General features: G+C 35.7%; 5 protein-coding genes, 1 long non-coding RNA gene and 1 pseudogene across 9 annotated transcripts; 3 read left to right on the top strand and 4 right to left on the bottom strand.

The window, feature by feature from the left end:
• The first annotated feature begins 2,169 nt into the window (after positions 1–2,169).
• On the top strand, positions 2,170–4,645 carry LOC147500909 (uncharacterized). Of its 2 annotated transcripts, none has more exons than XM_086605922.1 (5): positions 2,170–2,363; positions 2,494–2,730; positions 3,111–3,595; positions 3,669–3,900; positions 4,029–4,645. In XM_086605922.1, exons 2-5 carry the CDS (start codon positions 2,517–2,519, stop codon positions 4,499–4,501), a joined length of 1,404 nt encoding a protein of 467 aa, XP_086462048.1. In that variant the 5' UTR covers positions 2,170–2,363; positions 2,494–2,516; the 3' UTR covers positions 4,502–4,645. The 2 variants fall into 2 exon arrangements, with proteins under 2 accessions (XP_086462048.1, XP_086462049.1); XM_086605923.1 differs by having other exon boundaries at positions 2,212–2,367.
• An 810-nt stretch (positions 4,646–5,455) lies between these two features.
• Positions 5,456–6,356, bottom strand: LOC147500908 (Chaperone DnaJ-domain superfamily protein). Its single transcript, XM_086605924.1, has 3 exons — positions 6,044–6,356; positions 5,891–5,968; positions 5,456–5,716 (listed from the first exon to the last, which is right to left on the bottom strand). The coding sequence occupies exons 1-3, from the start codon at positions 6,239–6,241 to the stop codon at positions 5,591–5,593; spliced, it is 402 nt and encodes a 133-aa protein (XP_086462050.1). The 5' UTR covers positions 6,242–6,356; the 3' UTR covers positions 5,456–5,590.
• A 1,490-nt stretch (positions 6,357–7,846) lies between these two features.
• Positions 7,847–8,274, top strand: LOC147500907 (uncharacterized). Its single transcript, XR_015221191.1, has 2 exons — positions 7,847–7,977; positions 8,159–8,274. It is a non-coding gene; the product is annotated as an uncharacterized LOC147500907 (long non-coding RNA).
• Positions 8,275–8,437: 163 nt separating this feature from the next.
• Positions 8,438–10,075, bottom strand: LOC147500906 (SSUH2-like protein). The gene is made up of 4 exons (XM_086605917.1): positions 9,625–10,075; positions 9,397–9,456; positions 8,958–9,004; positions 8,438–8,648 (listed from the first exon to the last, which is right to left on the bottom strand). Exons 1-4 carry the CDS (start codon positions 9,880–9,882, stop codon positions 8,561–8,563), a joined length of 453 nt encoding a protein of 150 aa, XP_086462043.1. The 5' UTR covers positions 9,883–10,075; the 3' UTR covers positions 8,438–8,560.
• Positions 10,076–10,257: 182 nt separating this feature from the next.
• On the bottom strand, positions 10,258–14,265 carry LOC147500905 (SET domain-containing protein). Its single transcript, XM_086605916.1, has 5 exons — positions 14,069–14,265; positions 13,616–13,994; positions 12,373–12,569; positions 11,427–11,706; positions 10,258–11,226 (listed from the first exon to the last, which is right to left on the bottom strand). Exons 1-5 carry the CDS (start codon positions 14,074–14,076, stop codon positions 10,564–10,566), a joined length of 1,527 nt encoding a protein of 508 aa, XP_086462042.1. The 5' UTR covers positions 14,077–14,265; the 3' UTR covers positions 10,258–10,563.
• A 1,028-nt stretch (positions 14,266–15,293) lies between these two features.
• LOC147500904 (protein-S-isoprenylcysteine O-methyltransferase A-like) lies at positions 15,294–18,336 on the bottom strand. Of its 2 annotated transcripts, none has more exons than XM_086605911.1 (4): positions 18,076–18,336; positions 17,627–17,870; positions 16,619–16,750; positions 15,294–15,931 (listed from the first exon to the last, which is right to left on the bottom strand). In XM_086605911.1, the coding sequence occupies exons 1-4, from the start codon at positions 18,302–18,304 to the stop codon at positions 15,841–15,843; spliced, it is 696 nt and encodes a 231-aa protein (XP_086462037.1). In that variant the 5' UTR covers positions 18,305–18,336; the 3' UTR covers positions 15,294–15,840. The 2 variants fall into 2 exon arrangements, with proteins under 2 accessions (XP_086462037.1, XP_086462038.1); XM_086605912.1 differs by having other exon boundaries at positions 16,619–16,747; positions 18,076–18,335.
• A 1,179-nt stretch (positions 18,337–19,515) lies between these two features.
• On the top strand, positions 19,516–21,031 carry LOC147500903 (4,5-DOPA dioxygenase extradiol-like; annotated as a pseudogene). The gene is made up of 3 exons (XR_015221190.1): positions 19,516–19,893; positions 20,092–20,462; positions 20,605–21,031. The product of XR_015221190.1 is annotated as a 4,5-DOPA dioxygenase extradiol-like (transcript).
• Positions 21,032–21,448: the final 417 nt, after the last annotated feature.

The following is a 21,448-nucleotide window of genomic DNA, read 5'->3' as shown; positions in this document are numbered from 1 at the left end:
ATTTTTCCGTGTTTTTTTTTTTTTTATCATTTTTTTTTTCGGATGGAATGTTTCATTCCTTCTTGCATGTTTTATTTTTTTTTAATTTCAATTGTTTCATTAATTCCATTTTTTGTAAACGGGTGTTTCATTCCGGCCCGTAAAAGTTTTTTCGATTTTTATGTTCAGACAAAATCTAACATCCCGAGATTAATATTCACTTTTGGATTGGATAGTCTCACCTTGTTTTTCACAAAAACGGTGGAAAAAAGGGAAATACTACCTACGTGGTGTAAGTGAATAATAGTCGACTGCCCATTGGGAATCCTCTTATGGTTTTTCTCTTTTGGTTTTTTGTCATTTTTTGTTTTTTTGTTTTTGCTTTTTAGAGCCATTTGCCCAACATAAAATTAATAATGGGCTGGTCATCGAGTTGGCTTTGCGCACCCAGCAAGCCATAATTTTTGGCTGCTGAACTAGCTGGCAAAATTGTCTGGAAAATGCTGTTAAGTTTTTGTGATAATAGAAGTGTTCTGGCTTGCTGTGTCAAAACAAGTGGAGACAGAATCTATAGAATCTATCAGCCTTTCTTAAGAGCATAAAGCAGCTACATATAACTCCTTTAATTTCAGTGTATCATGTATTTTGTTTTTGGTTAAATGGAACTTATAATGTGGAGGCTCGCTGTGTAAAGCCCCCACCAAGTTTTTTGTTATGTGACCCTATTTACTCAGTGCTCAACTTGTTTTGGGCTATGGGCTTGTTCAATAATTGAATTGACTCAAATATGAGCACATTTTAGAGCTTGAGCTCGAAGTCAAGTAACTCATAGCTACCTGTATTTTACATGATTTTCTTAAAAACTCGTAATATTGTTAGAATTTGGGTTGGATTGTTACAATGTTTGTTAGATATTGGTTGTATGAGGATTGTAATCATTACTTTTGTACGTCGTTAGATTGTCTCCTAATGTTATTTCAGTCGTAGTCAGAATTCTATATTAATTTTTTGCTCAATTTGTGTCATGATTGTGTTCGAATTCAAGCTTGTACACAAACAAATCAAGCTGACACGCATTTGATCGAGTTTTTGGCTCGCTGAGCTAGAACTAGTAGTTTAAATTTTAAAGCAATCCGAATCTAGGCTTGTTGAGCTATGCAAATACTCAACGAGCCACTTAAACTCATAGTATCTGAGCTCACACTAGTTGAGATTGAGCACCCTAAAGCTGGACTCGAGCCTCCACGGGCCAGGCTATAGAATTTTAGATTCTAGAGTCTGAACCATTCGCAATGAGTCAGGGCAAATTCTTTAGAAAATCGTGGGCTTTTTGTAGCCACCTTGGATGTCACTTACTGTACACGCGGGAAATGAAATCAACGGTTAGTCCCCAAGTCTCTCTTCACTAGGGTAGAAAACGGGTCAGGTTCGGGTTAGGTATAGCTACATTGGTATGCACACTTGTCATAATTATTTGTAAAACTTGTTATTATTATCAATAAAATTTATACTTAACAAAAACAAAACAATGTCATTTTTTAATTTCAATGTTAATTTTGTATAGTTTTCTCTACATGATAGTAGGATTATATAAATTTATAATATTATAGAAAGTTAACAATTTGTTAAATTTTTTATTTTCAATGTTAAACTTTGATAGTTTTCTCTGCATGATAGTAGGGTTATATAAATTTATAATATTATAGAAAGTTAACAATTTGTTAATTTTTTTATTTTCAATGTTAAACTTTGATAGTTTTATCTGCATGATAGTAGGGTTATATAAATTTATAATATTATAGAAAGTTAACAATTTGTTAAAATTTGTACTTTCAATGTTAATCTTTTATATTTTTCTCTACATAATAGTAGGGTTATATAAATTTATAATATTATAGAAAGTTAACAATTTGTTAAATTTTTTACTTTCAATTAATCTTTTATAGTTTTCTGTACCTAATAGTAGAATTATATAAACTTATAATATTATAGAAAGTTAACAATTTGTGGAATTGTTGTAGACTCGTGTACTAGACTATATATATATAACACTCACTTATCTTAATTATTTGTAAAACTCATTATCATTATCAATAAAACTTTCACTTAAAAAAAACACAAAAAAACAAATATATAACAAAACAAAACAAGATTATCATTATCAATACAACTATTAGTGAACTTTGATAAGAAAAGTATAGATAGTGCTTTATTGTGGCCATGTGGCCATTTAAGAATGTATACCAAGAGATTTTGATGGTGGTGAACTACATGGTTGGGCCCATTGGAATGGGCCAGTCAAATTCTTTAACAAAAATCCCTTAACCTAAAACTAGCTACACTCCCAATTCCCTCTTCAGTTTCTGAACCGAAGAAAGAATCTGGTAGGTAAATATAATATTATTATTTATGCTAATTTGTTGCCCTTTCTACTAGTATAGTAATTCATTATACCCATTTTACCCTTGTTTGAAAAAACTGGTGACTGTTGTTTGTTTTGTTTGAACTTTGAAGGAAGAAGAGTTAGAAATCAGGCCATGTCTCATAATCTTGGTGCTCATGACGACGCTTCGTCAAGCTCAGGGGAGGAGGATGTTAATATAGCAAATGGTTCCAATAAGCGCCGTTCAACAACATCATTGAATTCAACTCGTAGGAAGAGAAACCGAAAGGGGCCTAGTGATGCTATAGTTGATGCTATGTTAGAGATAGCAGCTGCTTCCAAATTGAGAGCAAATGCAATGATGAGAGGTAATCATCAGTTTTCCATAAGCAATTGTGTTAAAGTATTGGATCAAGTGCAAGGTCTTGACCAAAGAACTTACTTTGCGGCATTGGATCTTTTTGAGAGCCCAAATGCAAGGGAGATATTCATCTCTCTCAAGGCTGAAAAAAGATTGACTTGGTTGCAGGGAAAGTGTAATGCTCAATCTATTTCAATGCCCTGAGCACACAGTGTTCTAGGGTCTCATGGTTGTTTGTAATACAATACTTTTATATTGGCTCCTTGATTAAATGATAGCTTGTCTTCTGTTTTACTTGATAGTTGTCTCATCCCAATATTGTGTATGTGGTTGGCTTTAGTTGTGCATTTGGGAAGTATGTGTTATGTGGTAATTTTACTGTTACAGATGAATTAAGTGAAATGAATGAGTCTGACTTGGAGCTGGACGAGATGGAATTAGTAGCTGCTGCTACTGGCTATTACTATTATAGTCAGATTTGTAAGCAGCCTTGTCGTACTTTGTCACTGACTAGATCCGATTTTCTAAATGAAGTTCTAAATGGTGACAGTGATGAATGTCGTGACATGCTTCGGATGGATAAACATGTCTTTCTTAAGTTATGTCACATTCTTCGACAAAAAGATTTATTGCGTGATACTCCTGGTGTCAAGATAGAAGAGCAGGTAGCAATATTCTTGAATATTATTGGTCACAATGAACGCACTCGGGTCATGCAAGAGCGATATCAACACTCTGGTGAAACCATCAGTCGACATTTTAACAACACACTGAAGGCAATCAAGTCACTATCACGAGAACTCTTACAACCCCCAGAGTCTACAACTCCACCAGAAATCCTTGATAATACAAGACTTTATCCATATTTCAAGGTTTATCTCTGAGGACTATATGTTTTGTTCTTCTTTCTTTGTTCATTCCTTTTACTTCAGAGTTCTGTTTCAGGATTGTATTGGTGCAATCGATGGCATGTACATCCCTGCACATATTCCTGCCAAAGATCAGCCTCGGTTCCGTAACTGGAAGGGTCTTCTATCCCAAAATGTATTGGCAGCTTGCACATTTGACTTGCAGTTTATATTTGTTTATCCCGGATGGGAGGGCTCTGCTGCTGATTCACGGGTATTAAGAGCAGTCCTCGATGATCCTGATCAGAACTTTCCTCAGATCCCCGAAGGTTCTCCTTCTTCTTCCTCCCCACCCCCAACAGGATATTTAAAAGTTCATTCTTCCTTTTAGTGTCCACTTAGACATGATCGATAAAATATTGCCCTCTTCATAAGTAAAATAATTTCGTCATTTCAGGTAAGTACTATCTCGTTGATAGGGAGTACGCAAATATGGAAGGATTTGTATCTCCATTTCAAGGAGTTCGTTACCACATACATGAATTTAGAGGTGCTAACCAGCAACCAAGAAATCCACAGGAGTTATTTAACCACCGGCATGCTTCTTTAAGAATTGCAATCCAGCAATCATTTGCCATTTTGAAGGCAAGATTTCCCATCCTCAAACTGGCTCCTCCATACGCATTTCCTACCCAGAGGGATTTGGTCTTAGCTGCTTGTGTCATACACAATCATATTAGACGCGAAGAGAAAAATGATTGGTTATTTTGTGCCGGACAGAGTAAAGCTTTGGAAGAACTGCATGATCTTGATGATCAACCTGAGGCACAATGCACTTCTATGATGCAAGATCAGACTGCATATTTGCTACGTAACTCAATTGCTGGATCAATGTGGAATAACTTTATGAATGAATGGGAGACATGGTAATCAGATACTGTCAGTGTTTGAGCTCATTGTAGAGACTTGTGTATGTCAGCATAGAGAATGATCTTTTTCTTTTCAGACGATCAATATTTTGTCAACATTTTTAGCCATTACTTTATTCTGCATTAAATTGTCATTTGTGGTTTAGTTGCTGTTGGTGGTACACTGGTATAATTGAATTACATTGAATCCTCAAATCACTTGACTGGCAGAAATGTTCTCAGTGTGTAGTAACTTTTTTTTTGATAGTGAAGCATTTGTACCCTAAGGGCATAGGGTTTAGTAACTAAGTGAATGGCAGGGAGCTCAATTACTCTTTTGCGATGTCTTTTGCTTGAACTGCATTGTTATTTTACTCTACTTTTTCTTCATGCTGATTGCAGTCTTGAGGCAGATTTACTCTGATGTGTCCCCAGAATTGGACAGTATTATGCTGAGCCACTTGAGTTCCTAAACTTTTCTATCGAAACCCACCTAAATAATGCATCTAACGGTCTGGTCCAACCAGCAGCACCTCATCATTCAAATTTGATCATCCCTTCCTCCAATTTCAAAAGTCAAGCACGAAGTTGTATAAGTGAAGTTCCTCGTTGCTATACGATCTTAACCATCACACCACCGGAGAGGAAGAAATGATGTGATGGGAAACTCATGATATATGGTTGTTACTTAATAACAATTCAAAATTGTCCAACAAAACGAGGACGGTTTATAATTATCGTACTAGTCTACTAGAAAACTGGAGGTGAGCAATACTACGTAGCGTGGCTGCTGCTTTATTGACAGGCTGATTAGTTCCTGAAGGAACATTTATATTGTTCCTCTTCCTTTGTTGACGATTCAAGTAATTAACTGATGGAGAAAACAGTTTTGATGAAGTTCTATAGTTTCGAAGTAAACACCAGCTCTTCATACTCCGACCACCTTTTCTTTGCTCGAACTATATCAACATTGTAGTTTGATGTAACATTTCTTTTGCATTGTCAAATGTCTCAGTCACTTAGAATGTTTACAGAATTACTTTATAAGAATTTAGCCATGGTATATGCCACATTAGTTAGCAATTAATACAATTGACACTTAAACGAGAAATTATGAAGTATTGAATATCACAGGAATCCCTCCTTCGAATCCCATCCACTCGTCCCATTCATCGTATTCATCATACCCATCTGTTGTCAGCAATTCTTCTTCTACTTCAAATTTCTCCATTAAGCTCTGATTATTTGCACGACAGAAAAATGAGTGTATGTGTGATATGTGAGAAACATTACTAATATATATATATATATATATATCTATATATATCGTGTAATGAGTGCGCGCGTTCATGTGGTACTGTGGTACTTCAATTGTTCAACATGAACAAAAGAAGTGTAATAGAAAATTTACCTCATAAGCTGATTTGATTTCTTTGAATGTCTTTTGCTTTTCATTAACGTTATCTTCTTTAATCACATCGGGATGAAACTGTTAAAAAAAACCATGCATGATTCTTGATACAACAAATGAAAAATGTTTGGAGGTGGTAGCTAAAATGTTTACCTTAAGAGCCAATCGTTTGTAAGCATGTTTGACGTCAGATTTAGAAGCAAAGGGAGTCAGACCAAGTACGGCGAATGCATCGGATATAGGGAGAGATCTTGTCTGAAAACTGATACCTCTCTCAAACTTCTTATTGTTAGATGATGTCCACAAACAACGCCCTCTTTGTTGCATTCCACCTAATCCATTTCTGATCATTTTCACACTTTAAATTTTGTGACTACATTTTTCCCTTTCTTCTCTATTTATAGTGGTCGTTAGACGATCGACAAAGTCAGCCCATTGGTCGCAGTTTAAACCTTCCAAAATTTGGAATATTCCAAGTGTAGAAATGGTAGTTGGGTATCAGTGGGCCTGGGCTGTAAAGAGATGGGTTTGGTTTGGATTGAAAATTGTAATACAGTAGACATTTTCGATTGCTAGCTTGAGCAATTGAGCTGTTTGAGGCAATGCAGATCCAAAGACTGGATCTCTAAGAGCATATTTAGGAAAGATATTTTCCTAATATCAAACAATTTTTCTAAAAATTTGGTGTTTTTTCATTTTCAGGAGAGTCATATGTTGATGAAAACACAAAAAAATACCAAACCAAACACCAAATCGGCCAAAATTTGGTTCCAACTTTGGTGTTATATCAAATCTCTCATGCAGTAAACCGCGCAGTTTTTCTAACACCTGCAGCATGGGCTTGGGCTAGAGTGTGGGCTTCAATCATGCCGTTTTGTAAAAATCGCACGAGAGATTTGGGAAGAGAAAAAAAAAAAAAAATACATTGCGGTTTTGGAAAACCACATAGGCTTGGGCTTTTAAGATGGGTTTCAATGACGCAGCTTTGAGAAAGCCGCGTAGACTATATGGCACGGTTTATCCAAAACCGCGTCATTTGATGTCGAATATTTGATGTTGCTCCTGAAATTGATTGGTGTTTTTTTGGTCTGGTGTTTGGTTTGGTTCAAAATTTTGAGGTTTTTTTGTTTCTATCCTAAAGATGCTATGAGATAGAGTTTGAAATTCACTCAACATATCACAAAGTGTAGCATTATAACGAAAACCAATCACGGGATAATATTATACTCCATTCTGATCATTTTGCTCAGCGTATCACAAGAGTGACAATACTGGCTGCGAGGACTGTATGTTATGCAATCAGTGTCTAAATATAAATCCAAATTTGCACCGTAAAGAGCATAAGAAACAAAGATGTCTGCAATAACTTAGAGAGGAAGAAGTGTTGACGTTGTCTCTCCAAAATCCAAATCAGTTCTCGTTAATTGGCTTAATAATTTAAATTTTAATGGCCTCCAATCTTCCTACGTACATCCTCACACATTAAACTACGCAGTACATCTGTCTGTGTTTAAAAAAACAAGTGATAGATGGCGCTTGGATGTCTTGACTCTTTGATCATCATGTCCGTGGTGTACATCAAACCAGTTACACCGTTAGTGTTAATGTTTTTTTTTTTTTTTTTGATTGGTAAGCCTGTTTTAAATGAGATCAGTAACTCTTTGATACTGGCGGGGTTCGATCCCCAAACCTCTGATATCATCACCCAAAGATTTTACCGATTTTGCTAGTCGGCACCTGCATAGTGTTAATGTGTTATCAATCCCAAACCGTTAGTTCAATACTACAGGTTGACAGATTATTTTTCCTGATTTTTTTTTTTGAGATCTTATAGGCTTTAAATCCATACCTTAACAGACAACCTAAACATTTTATAAGTTCTCCAGCAAAAAGATTTGGCATTAAATAATACATAGGCAATCTTACCAGTTACCAAAAACGCAAAAAAACCTTAATTTGAGGTTGCCTATGTATAAATAAGTACATGCCTATGTATAAAATTATAAATTGTTTAAATTGGAGAAGAGATATGGCTAAGTTTTCTTTCTTCATTCACTTCTTCGTCCTCTTTCTTATTGCATATCCAGGTTTCTATTCTTCTTTCAGAAACTTTTATTTTGTTTTGTCTTTTTAAGCTACCTTCTTTGTTCTTGTATATATATATGTCTGTTCATAGCTAACTTTTGTTTGATGTAATTTATTTCCAACAAATTCTTATCTCCTACGTATATATATTCTTGAAAAATCACCTGGACATGATTTGTGCAGCTACGGCGAAGCAATGCCTTATTTCATGGGACAGACCATTTGGTTGCGAGCTCCTTGAATGTCAAAAAGAATGCTCAAGCCAGTACGAGGGTGTAGCATCTTGCGAAAAAGATATAAAACCCATATTTGGAGTACCTGACCAATGTGTTTGTAGCTATGAATGTCCTACAGAATAAAAAAATGTGCACTATCTAGCATCTATCGTGTATCAGAAAGAACTAACGAATAAAATGATATTGTTTTCGTCTTGCTCTATATGCTTGTATCAACTATCAAGTATATAGTGGATATTTTTTTATTTGATTTCAATCACGAATCAGAATATATATATATATACCCCTATATACATGATACAAAATTACAGACTTTAATCAAGTCTTCATCTGAAATTCTGACTCATATTTATCTTTCCCCTCTTTGTTCCGGTGTCAATCCACCCTTACCACATTCCGGGCAGCTCTTCATTCCAAATCCTTGGCAATCATAACACCTATAACATATTAACATTCACCGAATATATCAAATAAAAATAAAAATATTGTATCATTTGTATGAAATCACCACTTATTTCCGGAATCTCTATTCTATTATATATATAGGTCGTAAAAAAATCATATCAGATTAAGTTTAGCCATGCTTGTTTTTTTTGGTATAACTATAATATAAGTCTCACTTAAACTTTGAATAGAGACAATGAAGTTACTGGACAACCTGAATTTTGATCTTGAAATCTAAAACCTTCTCAAATTAACCCACAATGAGAGTTTAAACCATATCTTGATTAAAGAGATAAACCTACTTCCATCTTTCGAAAATGTTCCCATTCTTCTTATTCCTTCCCGTTCCCTGAGAAAAATGAAAAAATATGTGTTATAAAATACTTCATCACAATTATCACTCTCAAGCTAAAAACGTATTGTAGAATGTCTAGACTCTGGAAGTAAAGAAATAGGCAATGCCTAGTGTCTTAAGGTTCCAAATGTTGCATGAAAATTTAAAAATGCACGTCATGAACCAGTATGTCCCCTATCCCAAATCTAAAATAAAATTTGAAGGTTGGAACAAATTTCTTTGTTTCCTTCCTCTCAGATAACTTCAGTACTTAGTAGATGAGTAAGCGGTTTCTCCAAAGTTTGAGAGTTTTTTTTTTTCTTCTTTACTTAGCACACAATTTGTAATCTGAACCCAGAGAATCATTCCCTACAAATGGATTCATGTAAACAGCATGTAGTGTGTACCTTGCACCCTGGGCACTCTATACCACCTAGGCCACTGCACTTCTGGCATTTCTTTGCGAGCTGCAATTTTGATCACGATACATATATAAAAGCCATATGCTTATAACCATATGCAATGAAATCATAACAAGTTTAATTACGATTGTAGTATAACAGAAAGTAAGGCTCATAAAGGGTGGATGAAAATGATGATTGTAATTGTTAAAGACTTGAACCGAGCCTACATACAGGATTGAATGGCAAACCACCGGACTTGGATGCAAAAGCTACAAAAGTAGCATTAGCTTTAGCCCGTTGAACTTTGAATTCATCAGGTTGGGAACAGGAACAGGAACGGAACACTAACGTTGAATGTCTTACTGAAGCTCCACAGAGGGAGACCATGGCCATTCTATATAGAAGTGGCAAAGAAAAATATAATGGATGAAGAGAACGTTGTATTGAACTATTCGCTGTGTGTGTGTTTGTGCGTGCTAGAGCTTTCATTATAACCAAAATTTGAAGAATATAATGGATAAGGAGATAATCGCATCCACATATTTTCTTCTGAATGGACCTTCTGTCAATTTTATTCACTTATCAGCTGATCCCAGGACCATCAAAATTTGAAATCGTTCTTCAATTGCATACCACATCAATCAAAAACTGATAAGATTATTTTTTCAACAAAGATGAAGTCATTCCATCTGATAATTCGAAGGTCCTGAAATCAGCTGGTCAGTTACAACACTTCTGGTGCTGCCAGGATGGCGTAATGTTTAATATTTCAACACCAAAGTCCAGCGATTTCCTATTTTCCATTGCAAACTACTCCTAATTCATAATTTCATATGACAAACCGTCCTTAGCAAACCAAAAACACGAACACTTTGAAATGATCTTTCTTCCAACAATCAAGGATTCAAGAATTGCAGAATCTGTGTACCCAATGTATGCACTGCAGTCCCAGCATAAAATATGACATTAAAATATTCTCAGCATAGAAGACACCATGTGCATTAGCTTGTACATTCGTCCAATGACATTCTATATCCTGGACGAAACCTCAGTGTGAAAGATTTATTTGGTGTAAACTGTAAAGTAAAGCTACCCCCACCATGAGCCATGTTCTCCAGCAGAGGTTGAATATCAAAACCTGGTCATTTCTCCCAAAAGGTGCAATTCGAGCTATCTTCGATTCTTCCTCAGAACTGCTCTCTTCTTATACTTATGCGATCTCGAGGATGCATAGGCCCTTAGATTATTGAGTATTTTCCTCTCTTTCACACGCAAAACCATAGAATGATATAACTTTCTGTCTCGCACACAACAACTACTCAGAGACTGGATATCATCCCTTAATGAATTCAATCTGTAAAAAGACTCCCGAATATCTGCAAGCGATACAAGTGCACCACATACATTATCTGTTAGCAAATAATTCTTGGCCATGTCAGGGATTTCCAGTGGAATTCTCTTCGTGTTTTTGTGCAACAAAAGAATGCCTACGTCTTTGTCGAGGTTCCCAGTGGAAGGCACTGTCTGATTCAGCTTGTCATATACTTCATCAGTTAAGAATATGATGTAGAGTAGAATTAGCAGCTCGTATTGAGGTTCCCCATCCGATGAGATTTCAAAGTACTCCGAATTCTGGCTGACACAACCGCAATAACCTATTCTCCTCCACATTGATAGCCTAGCTCTACTGTATCGACTGGAAAACAATGACGAACTCCACTCAAGTACCATGTTTAGCTCAATATTTATAATGTCGAAAGGATTATCAAGCTCTGTGAATCCGTATCTGTGAAGCAGTGCAGCATTTCCCATGGAGCCATATGTATTGAAGACCTGGAAAACAAAGAAACTTAGTAAGAATATATTTATTTTATAAGATATAGAACGACACTTCAAAAAGGGAGATGAGTTTCAGGCGTTATCATCACAAACAGGAATACCAACGTTACTACTTTTTAATTGGAACTGTCACTTGAAGCGAACACTTGAAAGCAATAAACGATAATATTTTGGGCTATTTGGTAACAACTAACCTCATCTCCAGCTTTAACATCTTTCACAATTATCATTTCCAGATGATCAGAATCTTCTTCTGAATTTGAAGACAATTCTATATCATTACTTTCCGAAATATTTTTTCCACCAAGAGCTGCCGGAGAACCATTCTTACATGTACTTAGATGTTCAGTAGATTCATAGTGATGGTTGTTTATATACTCATTGTCCTCAGCATCACTATCATTGTCAGTGTTGGAAAGGGGAGAAGATACAGAAGTAAAGTGAACATTTTCCGCCCCAGTCTTGTGATTAAAACTGTAAATATGAAAAGCCTAATTCAGAATATTAGCACATAAAAAGAAATATTAGCACATAAGAAATATGAAAACCTAAGGTGCTAAAGACGGTTAACAAACTGACAATTCCTTTATTCCTTCATTCGGAATTATGTCAAAAAAGAAAAATTAAAAATCAGCCTCATCCAAGGAGACATGATATATGCAGTTAAAAGCGTGCCAAGGCTCGCATTTAAGAGAGCCTAGGTCTGTGCCTAGCCCCTAGCCACCACCTGCGCCTTTAACTGCACACCATATGACTAATTATCTGGCCAAATTGTAAGAGTTTTTGCTCCTCCATCTTTTAGGTTCTATGCATCTCTAGGTGTGACATACTCTTGTTCAATGAGACCAAACAGATTATGGTTAATGGGAATATCATCATTTGTATTGTTAAGTCAATTGTAAGTTACATGGTACATCATCATACAAATGAATGTTGTAGTATTCTTGAAAGAATAACAGATGAAATTCAAAATCAAAATCAGCTGGACTGCGATTCCCAAGCTGACTATAAAACAGTACGTAGAATGATGTATCAAAATCAGCTGGACTACGATGTGTGAATCTTCTAAATAATTAATTGAAATGAATTTTAAAGTTGTTCTGCAAATTATAAAATCAGAGAATAGGAGGCACTACTTACAGATCAGCTAAAGGAACCATCCCGAATCCATGATAGTCATCTATCTCGAAGGACCTAGAGGAGACAAGACTTTTTGCAGCAAAGTATTGTTCAGCACCAAAAGCCATTGGATCAAGCTCTAATGGTCCAGAAGCTATAAGGGGTAAAATGTTCTCCTTCCAGTCCTCATAGACAAGAGACTTGTCATCTTTAACTGCCTGCCTAAAAATATATCAATGGATGCGGATGATTTTTTTTCTATTGTTTTTTTTTTACCAAACAACAGCGTATGATAATGCGATATATGATGAGTAAATACAAGCTGCCATAAAACATAATTAAGACTTGCATTCTTCATGAAGTTACTAATTACTATTTACCTATTAAATAACTAGGATATTCTAATTTTTTAGGACTTGGTCATGCACTCATGCTAAACACCATGGTTGGTGCATTTCAAACACGTGGACACAATTTAATCACATATGCTTACTGGGTTTGTTAAACTTGTTGCACAACCTATAACATCCTCCGTTCCTTAAAATGCGGAATCTCATATCATTTTTTTTTTTTTTTTTTTTTGCTCGGTAAAGGTGTATATATTAAAATAAAAAAAAAGGATGAGATATCCTTATGCGTACAAACAAGAACGGTGAAAAGAACCAAAGGGGGAAAAAACCAGAGAAAAAGAAACAAAACGAAAAATCTCTATAGGAGTCCTCATAGCATAATGAACTCCCATCTACAGACATAACTCTCAAAAGGTATCGTCCGGAACTCATCATAAATGCGCAGCCATAAGCAAAGTAGTGCCTTGATGGTACACCACCTTCTCCCTAGGCAAAGTAGCGCGGAATCTCATATCACATTAACTATAAAGTTCAAGAGTGTAACAAAAAATAATGCTCATCTGATGGTTAGTTGAGTCAAAACAGAGACTCTCTCATGCATATAGTTAAATGTCGGGTTGGCATAATTTTTTTTTTCAATACAAACACAAAACAAGAGTTAATACATGTAGATTAAACATATATAGGCTAAATCTATGGTGCGCAGGTCGTATGGTATGCTATCAAATCTGGGCCACTCATACCAAGGGGTGCGTGTGTATTGCATGGCAAAAGTACTGATCCAAAGGCCCACATTACCTGCGCACTATACATCTCGCGCACTGAAGACATGCTCATATATATATAGTAAAAAAGAATATACTTTCTTTGATGCATTTCATCAAACAAGTCCACAAAAAGTCCAATTCCATTACCTTATGAAGTTCAGTCCCAGTCAAAAACTGATCAACTTCATCCAAAGTCCAAACCAAAGGCACACCACATTCTCTCTCAGGCAATAACTGCAAATACCCAGCCCATAACGAACATTCACCTATACTTTTCTCATACATTAACGCAACAGCAAGCCCAAGCGAGCCAGCTAATCCAGCGTCTTGAATCATTTCACTACATGCAGTTGTTTTGATAGTTAGACAAGCATTTTTCGGTATCTTTGCTACAATATCACCTTGTTTTAAATCAGCATTTGCTTTTATTGATATTCCATTGTTAATGCCTTTGTCTATTATTTCGATATTTTTGGCATATTCGATATTCTGTGAGTTCATCCAACGTTTGAATGCTCTTAACCGTCTGCAAAAAGAAAAAGAGTCATGTTAATATGGATGGCGACGGAGTTTTGAGAGTTTGTTTGTTCCTTTATTTACCTGCTCATTTTTTTTTATGGCTGCTGCTGCCGTCAGGACTCAGGGTTATATGGTATTCGTTTTTATGTAACAACTAAGAGCATATTTAGGAGAGAAACCATGAAAACACTAAATATTTGAACCAAACCAAGAAAATACCAGCCAACTTATGAGAAACATCAAATATTACATTAAATTATCCGGTTTTGGATAAACCGAAATTCACAGCGTTTTCTCAAAACCCCCATGCGTTTTTTTCTTTTTCCTCTTTAAAATCCCGCTGGTTGAAGCCGGTGTGAGAGAAATTTGATACAATACCAAAGTAAAAAAAACCAAATTTGATACAACACCAAAGTGAAAATTTTTTGTTTTTTTGTATTTTTTTCAATTTTCATCAACATGTCCTCTAAAGATGAAAAAAACACCAAATTATTGGAATTTTTATGCTATGATAGTATCTCACATAAGAGCATCTTTAAGAGTGATACCAACTTAGTATCAAACACCAAATTTTCAATAATTCGGTGTTTTTTCAACTTCAAGAGAATCATATGTTGATCAAAACACCAAAAAAACACCAAATCGGCCAATATTTGGTTCCAGGTTTGGTGTTGTATCAAACTCTCTCCAAAACCGCGCGGTGTTTCTAACACCGCATGGGCTTGGGCTTAAGTGGGCTTCAATCATGCGGTTTTGCGAAAACCGCGCGAGAGATTGGGAAAGAAAATAAAAAAGAAAGTTGATGTACGATACATTGGGCGGTTTTTGAAAAACCACATGGGCTTGGACTTTTAAGATGGGCTTCACTAGCGCGGTTTTGAGAAAGCCGTGGGCTATATGTCGAAAATTTAATGTTGCTCTTGAAGTTGTATGGTGTTTTTTTAGTTTGGTGTTTTTTTGGTATCTCTCCTAAAGATGCTCTAACAACACATACACTAACAAATAAACAAGAACATTTTCCACAAAAATATCTTGTAAAGTTGTACTCAAGTAGCAACTAGCAAACAACACCAAGTTCTCTACCGCGGTTGCCGAAATTTGATTCTTGGTGCATGCTTGGAAAGGGTTTTTCATCTTAAGATGCTTTAGTTTTGATACCAAGTTTGATATCATCATTGGAGAAGCTCAACATATTCATAACATTGACTATTGTTAAAAGCAATTAATCACCTATGTGAGAGAGAAAAAGAGGCGATTTTTATCTTGTTAAATTTGCAACCGAGAAAGGGAAAACAAGAAAATATAATGAAGAGAAGAGTGTCCAATTATCATAAGAGCTTCTTCAGTACAGCCATAACTAAAAACATCTGTAACCCCACTGGCACAATCACAACATCGTTTCTAGGAATCAGTTAGTTCAACATAGATGCATTTGAATGGAATTTTGGAATATTTACGCTATAAGACACTGTCGAAAAAAAAACAATGAATTCTCAATTTATGGTACAAAAGTTGAGGTTGCAAACTTCCAAATCCGATATACCTTCACAGATCCATTCAGTAAGGATTTCTTCAATAAATGAATTCCATATGGTACCAAACTGAAGCTTCCTGCAGCTAGACACCATCATCATGCCAATCTATATTCTGCAGCTACAGTATATCTGAACCGTCTTGACAATAAATTTAGAAAACCAAGAAACATTTCAATCTAACGGCATGGTGAGCGGCTTTTAAATCAATTATTATGATCAGAACTCAGATCTAAGGAGCAACAGTAGAATCTGAATGAACAGCCAGAAGACGCAGACGAGACGCAAAATTGGCCAAAAGTTTCCCATGCTCTCGAGCCTTCACTTTACAAATGGCACACCAGACGGAACCTGTTGTGCATACTCCTCATATTGGGATCCAAAGAACTGCTTCAGGAAATACTCTTCATATCTATTTTTTTCAAAGATTAGGAAACTCAAAAGAATGTATTTCTATGAAATTGCTCAAAGAAAAAATTGTTACAGAATAATGTTATAGACAACCTTAAGAATCCCAGTGTAGCACACAATTTTCCTACAAAGAGATATTCAGGCTATGCTAATGCTAGAGTGCTAGACTAATCAACGATTCCCGAATATATAAAAAGACCAGCCTTTCTTTCATTAGACTAATTGGCTGGCAAAGATAAATGTACACCATGTTTACAGAGTAGGTTATTAAGTAACAAAACCTGTTCTGATGTAAGCTTTTGTAGCACATAATGGCATCTCCTGGAATGTAGTTTCTGTGCAAGTCAGTTATAGAGTAGAGTTGTAATACGTATTTGTGTAACATAAGATGGAAAGACTAGTGAAGAAGCCAACTGATTAGTACATTAGGCATACCAGAAAGGCTCCCTTAAGTTACTGTAAATAGAAGTTCATTACAAAGTCTATGCTGAGTTTTGAATTTTAATAGAAAATAATCAGGAATTCAAGTCTTCTAAGAGCAAGGGTGTGTCAAGAAAAGAAGAGGTGAAAGCAAAACAATAGATTCAACTGGAAAGCGGATTACCAGTGCTTGTAAAACAATAAGAAACAATTTTGAAGGAAATTATTAAGCTTATCTCAATCTTTGCAAGTGCTGAGAAAAGGATACAGTATTCGTCCAGAGAAGAAGCGCCAAAGAACCAGTATAAAAGCCACTGTGCATAAGGGATTCAAGATCATTATTTGAATACCTGTTGCCCAGATGAAAAACCCACAGTACCCTGGATGACGGATAATTCTGCTGAGAACACTAAAAGTCACGACAAGTTGTTCATGCATCTTATACAAAAAAAAAAACTGGAGGAGAATAATCAAATAAGACAATATGACTAAAACCATTTGAGCAACATAAATAATTGATCTACGTATTCCCATAATCAAACCTTTGATAAGGTTCAGTTTATCATGAAGTATACTATCCCAACTCCCAAGCCTCCTTCGCAAGCCAGACGATTCTTCCACTAGAGATACAAGAATAAATATTTTCTAGCATATAGGACTGATGAATACTAGATTACCGTTCACGGTGTAAACTGACCATGAATTTGAGGAAGATGATCGGAGAAGAAGGAACTTTTGTTTGAGGAGGAAGTGAAGAGAAGAGGAGGAAATTGAGAAGGGAATTGAAGAGGGGAGAGGAATTGAAGAGAAAAGGAGGTAATTTAAGGTAAGGAATTCAATGACAAGCATAAGATTACTTGCTAATACAGATCTGAGACCCACTCGCACACAATCATCCAAAATATGTCTCTCTACCATGTAAGAAATCCTGAAACATGCTTAATAAACTCGATATGGATGTATAATTTATATTCTAAACTTTTGATCTTCAATGCAATTGAATTGCATTATCCCTTGTCCTCCAATAGTTATGTCTCTCCTTTCCCACATATCCAACAATAAGGAGCTTACATAGAATATGACCAATACCAAACTAGAAGTACGCCGATGAAACATTTTAAGAAAAACAACAAACAGATACCTAACATAATCCCCACATCTCCTTAGTCTCATGGGCATGATTGGATAACGGCTAGGCAATGATGTCAATACATGTCCACAGTGTCACAGTGACATTGAATTTCAATTAGAATTTCAAAAAGCAATTGAAACATACCTATAAATTCCATGAGTAATCAACTGGTGACGTTCGTCGCGACGAGTCCTTATAAGGTGAGTAAAAGAACGCCCAGCAGTTATAATAGCCATTTTCCTTACAACTTCCCCAATCATTACCAAAACAAGACCAACATTACTAATCCACCAATGTTCCTTCATTTGAGGGAACATATAAATCTCAACCAAGTATTCCAAAACTGAACACCCCATTGCCAAGATATATTCTTTACTGATAAGAAGAGCTGCAAACATAACAATAGCTCAAAAACTAACAATATGGTTATATTTAAGAAAGAGACAGAGGAAAAAAAACAGTATTCCAAAACTGAACACCCCATTGCAAAGATATATTCTTTACTGATAAGAAGAGCTGCAAACATAACAATAGCTCAAAAACTAACAATATGCTTATATTTAAGAAAGAGACAGAGGAAAAAAAACACATACAGCTAAGAGGAACGTTGAACTTTCCATGAAAGAAGATAGCTAGAAAATATTCTGAAGTGTGAAAGAAAACTATAGCAAATATCATCTGAGACAAATGTCTACATGCAGTATCACTGAAAAACAGATACGTCATGTTTGTATATAAAATAAATTTGATTTCCTCTGAAATGAGAGTGAGTAAGTTTTTAGTGTTTTCAGGTTTTGAGGAAGGAGAATTTTCTTCAAACATGGATTCTTCAAGAAAGAGTAACGAACCAACTTCTGTAAAAGGAGTACAGATATTTGCATACAAAATGGGCTTGAAATAACAACAAATTACTTTGCTAATGGAATACAAAACAAGTAAGTGGGCTGAGTACCCAAATATTTTGGCCCTAAGTCCACTTCAATTTTAATTAATTACGTTGTTCTATGTAAATTTAAATTTATATATAAAAACAAAAAAAATTATATATGTAATTTTAAATTTTTATATGTAAAATCAAAATTAAAAATATTTTCAGGACTTGAGCTTAAATCAAAATTGAAAAATTATAAATTAAAATAAAAAAATGATGACGTTAGCCCAGTTTAGGACTTAGAACATTCTCAATACAAGTCACTATGAGGGGAAATTGGGAGTTTTTAATTTTGAATACCAAAAAATTATTGCTCAATGCAAGGGTGACAAAGTTGGTGACTTGTAACTAAATCACAACAGGGGGTAGCACTTGCTATTGAGATTTTCACTGAGTTGTGAGCTTCGAACGAAATGTTTTATTCCGTCTCATGTGTGTTTTTTAAAATTTTTTTGTTTTTTTTTTTCGGATGAAATTTTATTCCGTCTTGCTTGTTTTTTCGACGTTTTTTTTTTGTTTTTTTTTTTTAAATTTCAAACGGGACGTTTCATTTCGTCCGGTGCGTTTTTTTTATTTTTACATTCAGACGGAATCAAACATTCCGTCTAAGATTTAAAGTCACTTATGCATTGGACAACTTTTTATTGTTTTTCACCACAAAGGTAGCAAAGAAGGGGAATAGTTATACGGAGGTGAAAAAAAGTTACTTGCATTGGGAATGCTCCCTTCTCATTGGTCCAAACACTTTGTGGGCCAAATAAACAAGTTTTTGCGAGCAGGTAAATAGCTTTCTTGGGCAGCCTCTCCACCAATCAAAACATGAGGTCTTGTGGACAGCAAATAGTGATATGTCCACAAACTTATTCTGATGCTCTTATGGCGAAATGAAAAATCAAAATGGATTTATTAGTTATTACAAAATTATTATTGGGCTTTGTCTTTGGGCCTCAATCTCTTAGTGCTCATGGATTGAGGATGACCAACTTGGACATCCAACCATCTAAACTGTTATGCTCTAAGATTAGAAGTCCAACGTTAAAAATAGGGAATTTAACCGTAATATGAAAAATGAACACAAGAAAGAAAGTCAAGATTGATGTTCTGAACTACGTTGTATATATCTTCTACATTTAATTTTCTATAAAACGTTAAATTTTCCTTGTCAACTAAACATCAAATCAAACCATCATCTTCTCCCTCTCTTACCCTCGATTATTCTTGTAAGTTTGAAGTTTATATCTAGTAAAGGTGATATGGACACATTTTATATCTCACATGGATCACCAACGCTCTCCATTGATGATTCATTGCCTGCAAGGCACTTTTGAAATCATGGCAAGACAAGGTATGGCATCAGAAGCCCAAAGCCATACTTGTGATATCTGGGCATTGGGAGACTTCAGAACCGACAGTGAACGTAGTAAATGGTCCCAATGACACCATCTATGATTTTTATGGTTTTCCTAAATCCATGTATCAGGTGCCCAGACTTATTTTTCAATCCTTCAATTCAATATTATGTTTTGCCACATTGCTCTTCATAAAGGTTTCATTGTCTTATATACAATTTTGCTATTGGTTTAATGCTTTAATCGTAGACGATTTTATGTTTCTGAAGTCTTAATCATAATTAAAAGATTTAATGAATTTCCTTGAACTTGGGTTCTTTATACACCAGATTAAGTACCCTGCACCAGGTGCACCAGACCTAGCAATGAGAGTTAAGGAGTTGTTGATAGCGAGCGGCTTTAAACGCGTAAATGTAGAAAAAGGACGCGGACTCGACCATGGTGCTTGGGTGCCCACCATGCTCATGTATCCCAATGCTGACATTCCAGTGTGTCAACTTTCTATTCAAACCAACAAGGATGGAACCTATCACTATAACATGGGCAAGGCATTGGCTCCTCTTAGAGAAGAAGGGGTACTTATATTTGGATCGGGAAGTGCTACACACAACTTGAGAGAAATGGATATGAGTAACGGTCATGTTGTTTCTTGGGCTGAAGTCTTTGATACATGGCTCAAAGAGTCTCTATTAAACGGAAGGTACTGCACTCAAAATCTAAGTTTTTCCATTGATTATTTAGAAAAAATATGGAGATAGAGAAAAGCATTGTTGGTAACTTATGTTCATAAACAAGGGGACCTCTATGATTATATGTTGAACTTGGAAAGGATTGTTTTGCAGATATGAAGATGTAAACCATTACGAGAAGAAGGCCCCATATGCCAAAAAGGCACACCCCCACCCAGATCACTTTTACCCTTTGCACGTAGCACTTGGGGCAGCAGGGGACAAGTCTAAGGCGGAACAGATCCATCATAGTTGGAGCCTTGGTTCAATTTCTTATGCCTCTTACCGTTTCACAACAAATTGATCATTCACGGATGCACTTTCGACAATCGTATTTATTCCTGATGACAATAAAAATTGGCATTTGAAAGATTATATGTATGTAATTATTGTCATCTCATTTGTTTCTAGAGAAACCAATGAGAAAATGCTCCAAAAATGTAAGGTAGCTACTGGCTTTGTTGTTGGCACCTTATGTTTAGGATGCACTACTGATTCCTGTCAATCACAATTTCAGTTTCTAGATATTCTGTTTCTATCAGACCCCCACCCCCAATGTGCAAGTCAAAAGTTATAGAGACGGGCTGACAATAGCATTCATATGCACGAGTTCTTAATTCTCTGTTACCCCTTATAAATAGATGTCTAAAGAGAGTTCTTCACACCTATGACCTATATATGCACAAATGAAGCCAAAACAGCAAAGAAAGCTCAAACAATCGCTTCATCTACAGTTGCACCGTATGGCATATGCAATACTTGACTAATCTTTAACTATTGAAAATATAGAAATACAATTAGAACTTCAGCAGTTCTCCCCAGGACACTTGTGCAAGCATGCAACTAACATGTTGAGAGACTTGGATTGTACTTCTGATACCATGTTTTCCATTAAGTGTATGTGGGCGCGACTTCAAGGCAGGTGTGCCAGCGTAGCCAAGACACACTGACCAATTCC

Source organism: Coptis chinensis, chromosome 4 (assembly GCF_015680905.1).
Source record: "Coptis chinensis isolate HL-2020 chromosome 4, ASM1568090v1, whole genome shotgun sequence".
Taxonomy (NCBI): Eukaryota; Viridiplantae; Streptophyta; class Magnoliopsida; order Ranunculales; family Ranunculaceae; genus Coptis; species Coptis chinensis.
The sequence above is the reverse complement of the archived record's forward strand: the minus strand, read 5'-3'. Positions and strand labels throughout refer to the sequence as shown.